Source organism: Helianthus annuus, chromosome 2 (assembly GCF_002127325.2).
Source record: "Helianthus annuus cultivar XRQ/B chromosome 2, HanXRQr2.0-SUNRISE, whole genome shotgun sequence".
Taxonomy (NCBI): Eukaryota; Viridiplantae; Streptophyta; class Magnoliopsida; order Asterales; family Asteraceae; genus Helianthus; species Helianthus annuus.
The window spans coordinates 49451153-49456101 of NC_035434.2; the positions used below are offsets into that span (position 1 = coordinate 49451153).

The window sequence follows — 4949 nt, forward strand, 5'->3', positions numbered from 1 at the left end:
AGTAGATTGAGGATCAGCAGTTGTTGATAAGGGCAGTACTTTGGAGCATATCAGATGTTGGAGTCACTGTCAAGGGGAAAGCTTAGTATAAACAGCTGCTTATGACTAATCCACTGTAGTGATCCGGTTTTGGCTTTCATTATCCGTTCCTCTGGTAGGGTTCAATCCCAACAGATCTGTTATTGTAATTCATGCCTTATAAGAACTTTGTTATGATACTGCACATGCCTTTATCAGACCTGGATGCATTATTATCATTATCATTTGGTAGAAAATGGAACATGTTTTTCTTTTAACAGGTTATCTCTCATTAAAAGGTTGTATTTTATTTGCAGGAATTTGTTCATCAAGCTTGGTTTGCAACACATGCAAATTTAATGGGCTCGGATGAATTTGGTTGAGTTGACCCAGTAGCGATTTTGTGTCCATGTTTTTAATAAGTTAATGTGTTAACTAAGTATGAATGCTTAACAATATTATAACAATTATATTATTTTAAATTTATGAAATAGTTTGATGTCTTAAGAGGTTCAGAGAGTTTGACAAACAGTCAACATAAGTTCGGGTTCTAATAGACACTTTTTTTAGTATGGTCAATACCTTTTCTAAAAGAAATTAATGCGCTAATTGGTATTTCGAAAACATAATAATAATAATAATAATAATAATAATAATAATAATAATAATAATAATAATAATAATAATTATAATTATAATAATTTAGATTCTTAAACAAAACAATCTAAGAGATAGCATGCATTAAAATTAAGGGGCCCATTGTTAACTGACTTGTTGTGAGATAAAACCCATGTCATAATTAATTAATCAATTATTTTAATATAATTTTGTTTTTTAGATTATTAACATAATAAATTTATAACAAAATAACATAATTAAAAAAAATCAATTAAGACAAAAATTACCATAAAACTAGAATAAAAAAGAAATTACAAACAAGAAATAAAAAAATAACCTTTTAAAAATTTATGTAACACTATTAAATAATAAAATGTTTGTGTTAAGCCACCCGCGAAACTCGCGGGATCTTAAACTGATATTAAAAAACATAATAAGACAAAGAGAATTTAATATTACTTTTAATTACTTTTAATCTCATCCATCAATCTGTAAGATCCAATGGTTGGACATTGGTTCTCACGGTTTTCACAATTGGATGTGGTTTTTCATTTTACGGAACTCGTAAACCACAAACTTGTGGTGTAAAAAACGACACACACGACATTTTTTTTAATTTTTTTTTTTTTTACGAATGTGTTTATAATACATGCATCTACGTTTTTGAAAAAAAAAATTGGTCCACCTCGCCCCGGATCAAGTAGTTCTCACGGTTCTTACAACTCGAGGTGGTTCTCGTTATAGCGGCCCCCTATATATATATATATAATGTATATCCGAAGGGCAGAAATGGTCATTTGCCACTTTATCAACATTACAAGTCTGAAAGCTTCTTGTACAATGGCACAATGCACAAGCAATTTTTTTAAAAAAAAAAAAACGCCGCTTGGGATACATCTGCAAAACAAACATTCCACCTTCTCAAACCCTACTCCCAATTCCACCATTCTGTTGCTTTCATGCCTCCTTAAAACCCACCTATCAGTCCACAAATTGTTTTCTCTCTCTCTATCTCTCGCGATTTCCTCTGGTTCCATCATATCTTTATTCGATTTTCGTTTGATTTAAGGTGAATTACTATTAATATTAATGCATATGATCGCGTGATGGTGTTTTTGATGTCGGATATACCTTTAGGACAGGTGCTTTAGGATTTGTATTTGCTGCGAAGTAGACTCAGGAAGAATATTTGAGGAATCATGAGAAGATTTCATCTAGGTACAAGGTAAGGAATCTAGTTTTTCTTTAATGAATTGTTAGAAGCATTTTTCAAGAGTCGAATCTCTGGTCAATCTGTCTCGCAAGATCCAGATTGATGGATAGATGGTTATGAGAATCTATGGTTTCAGATCTTCATTGACCCTCTCTCTAAGCTTAAGAAACCTGTAACCCTAGGTAATTCGTGTTTCAATTTATTTATTCTTGATTATTGTGAATGTGTTATGAATTTCAGTTAATTTTAAAGGACTCTGCATGCAATGATTCAAGATTTGGTGGTGATGACTTCCAGAATCCAGGGTTCCGTCATTCTACCTTTTTCCGAATCAACGCTTAGGAACTACTGAGGTAACTTTCAAGCCCTAAAATGTCTAAATGTTACTAAAGAGCGGGCTCAAATCCCCGCTTCATAGTTTGTCTAACTTAAGGACCTTAGTTTTAATAGTGAATTGTGTTAAGGGTGGTTAAGGTTCTGGTCGCGAAACCGACTCTGGTGGTCATGATCTGACGACAATCATTCTTCTTTGACGAATCAGGTAAAATTTCACCACGTATTATGCTGATTTGTATTAGCTTTGTTTGATGGTATTCTCTTTCTGTCTGCTCACCTGCAGTGTTGTTTTACGCTCTTTGTCGCATGGTGGAGGACTCATCTAGCGTGGCAGGTATGATTTGACTCTAACCTAACAAAAATATAGGCTTTATGTTTTATTTGTATATAATGGAAAAATAGCCGATTTGGATTTGTATAAACTAGAAAGAATAGAATGTTGAGAATCAGTTATCGAGGTGTGTTCTGATTTTAATTTTGGATTCCTTTGTATGATTTTTTCAGATGTTTTTCATTTCATTTTTTTTTTTGCATTCTTTTGTGGAGTTCTTGATACTGCAGCAGGAGTTTGGTGCGATACAAAATCTGTTGTGACGTCTCCAAGGACTGGTAGATACAGTGCTGATGCTGCTGGCGGAGATGGCGCGGTTGAATTAACAAGGCAGTGTAGGCACGCGGCTGCTGCTGTAGGGGATTTAATTTTCATTTACGGTGGTTTACGCGGAGGTAAGACCTGATCTATATTTTCAGTTCTCTCGATACACTAATAATTCACATTTTCAAAAAACATGACAACAGATCCATATGATCGACTGCAGGTAATTGTTTGATCTAAAGTTAACCCCATTCTCTTCTTTGTCTCATTTTAACACTATAGGATGTAAAGGGACTTGGCGACACTTTGGCAGGGGCTTACCCAGGTTGCTTTGAGTTTCATTTGAAAGAAAGACAATCTTGACAATCCAAAGATATAATGTGATAGTCTGTTTTTATAGCCCATGCTAAAAATGTATTATTTTTAATAGAATGATCATTATATACATTTTTTATTATGTTCCCACCCATTTGAGCTAATATTTTTTGTTTTACCCATCTTATTTATAGCATAGTTATTAAAGTGAGCGCCCAGGTGCGCCTAGGCACAAATAAAGCCACGGGCCCAACGAATCGCCCTGAGTGCGCCTCGCGCCTTTAATAACTATGATTTATAGATAACTGGGCCGAAAGATGATAAATGAGCCGAAATTGCAAACTCTAGAAAATAAAGCTTCACATGTAAATATATATATGTAACTTGGTCGAAATTGCAAACTCGAACTCAGATCCTTAATTGATTCGTTTTGTTTCATGGAGATTTCAAGTTGATCAAAGATCAAGACCACGAAACACGTTCGAGGTCCAGTTGCACCGTAAGGTATATTTTCTATTTCTTTTTGAATTCATGTACGAGGCTTTCGAATTCATGCTATAAAGTGGCTTAAAACCATATAAATTTCAGTTCTATATATGAGACCATGAAAGGATAAGTTAAACAAAGTGACTTGAAAGTGAAACCATATCAGACTTGAAAGTTGACACCATTGTCTAAATGCAGCAGGTTTGACCCAAAAAAAGTTCAAACTAATTTTCAGATTACTATCCTGAAAGTTAAAGAATAAGTCTTTTTTCTAAGGAGTTGTTCAAATGTACCAGGTTTGACCCTAATGTCAATTTAATGTGCAGCTTCTATTGCTAGGAAAATTTATCTGAAGGGCGGTATTGGTGTTGGTGCGTTCCAGAGAATCTATGGTGGGCGTAAGAGGAACGGTAGTGCTCCACCACATTTCTGCAAAAGCAGTGGTGGTATCATTTGTCATATCCTTCAACAACCTTCAACACACATTTTTGAAGTTTTTTAGTTTCGTGAAACTAGCTCAAGATGGGAGATTACTCGATGTTTAAATGAAGATGACACAGAGTAAATCTATTTATGATGCTTGTGTTTATGCGTAAACTTTTGTTTGATGTTGTTACAGAGGGAGAAGAATCACTTCAAATGGTCAGCGGGACCTTGATCAAGTGACTGGGCGGATTGTTGTTGCTGTTTGATTCCAGTCATATTTTTTATGTTATGTAGCTTATACATTTAGCATGAAGGAACAAATTTTGGTTATTTTTTGTTTGGTGCGTTTTGTGGGTTTGGCTTTCTGTTTTGAATCAGTTGTATGAGTTAATTAACTGTATTGGTGTTTGAGTTAATTGAGAAGTTGGCTTCATGTGAAATCTACTTTAAAGATCCTTTTCTGTAGTGTTTATAAACAGTGTCGGTAGAGGTTATAAAAGCTCTTTTAAAGTCATCCGATGTAGGTTTTATCGGTCACAACAGCATGTCATAAAATTCAATATCTTGCCAAAATTAAAAAAAATCGGTGGGTTGGGTATGAAAATTAGGTCTGTAAAAGGACATTGTCTATAAAGTAATGGTACCCAAAACAAGTTGTTTTCTTATCTGGTCATAATACAAACATTTTTTACCTTTGGCCTATTATCCTACAGACCCAACTGTATCTTCGTAACGTTCTCACCATAACCATCTTTCTCCTGCATCCACTTAACGAATCGTTTAAAGTTCTTGCACGATGAACCATCTTCTCTAATACTATTTATAACCTTTTCCTTGAGATCGAGCGCCCTTGTTTTGAACTCTCTATTGTTGATCAGCTGATCTATTTTACCCATGATTTCGTCTCTCCCGATAACACCATTTTCATCCTTTTCAAACCCC

At 34.5% G+C, this 4949-nt stretch overlaps 1 protein-coding gene across 13 annotated transcripts; it reads left to right on the forward strand.

Annotated features, from left to right (window-relative positions):
- The first annotated feature begins 1534 nt into the window (after positions 1-1534).
- LOC110913644 (serine/threonine-protein phosphatase BSL3-like) lies at positions 1535-4344 on the forward strand. Of its 13 annotated transcripts, none has more exons than XR_004885336.1 (10): positions 1535-1705; positions 1774-1861; positions 1986-2031; positions 2102-2202; positions 2314-2390; positions 2469-2519; positions 2732-2911; positions 3063-3105; positions 3539-3599; positions 3908-4344. XR_004885336.1 is itself a non-coding variant. In XM_022158468.2 (9 exons), exons 5-9 carry the CDS (start codon positions 2492-2494, stop codon positions 3932-3934), a joined length of 339 nt encoding a protein of 112 aa, XP_022014160.1. In that variant the 5' UTR covers positions 1535-1705; positions 1774-1861; positions 2090-2202; positions 2314-2390; positions 2469-2491; the 3' UTR covers positions 3935-4344. The 13 variants fall into 13 exon arrangements, 9 of the variants coding, with proteins under 9 accessions (XP_022014160.1, XP_035842081.1, XP_022014166.1 ...); XR_004885335.1 differs by having other exon boundaries at positions 1779-1861; XR_002578414.2 differs by lacking the exon at positions 1986-2031 and having other exon boundaries at positions 1779-1861; positions 2090-2202; positions 3004-3105.
- The last annotated feature ends 605 nt before the right edge of the window (positions 4345-4949 follow it).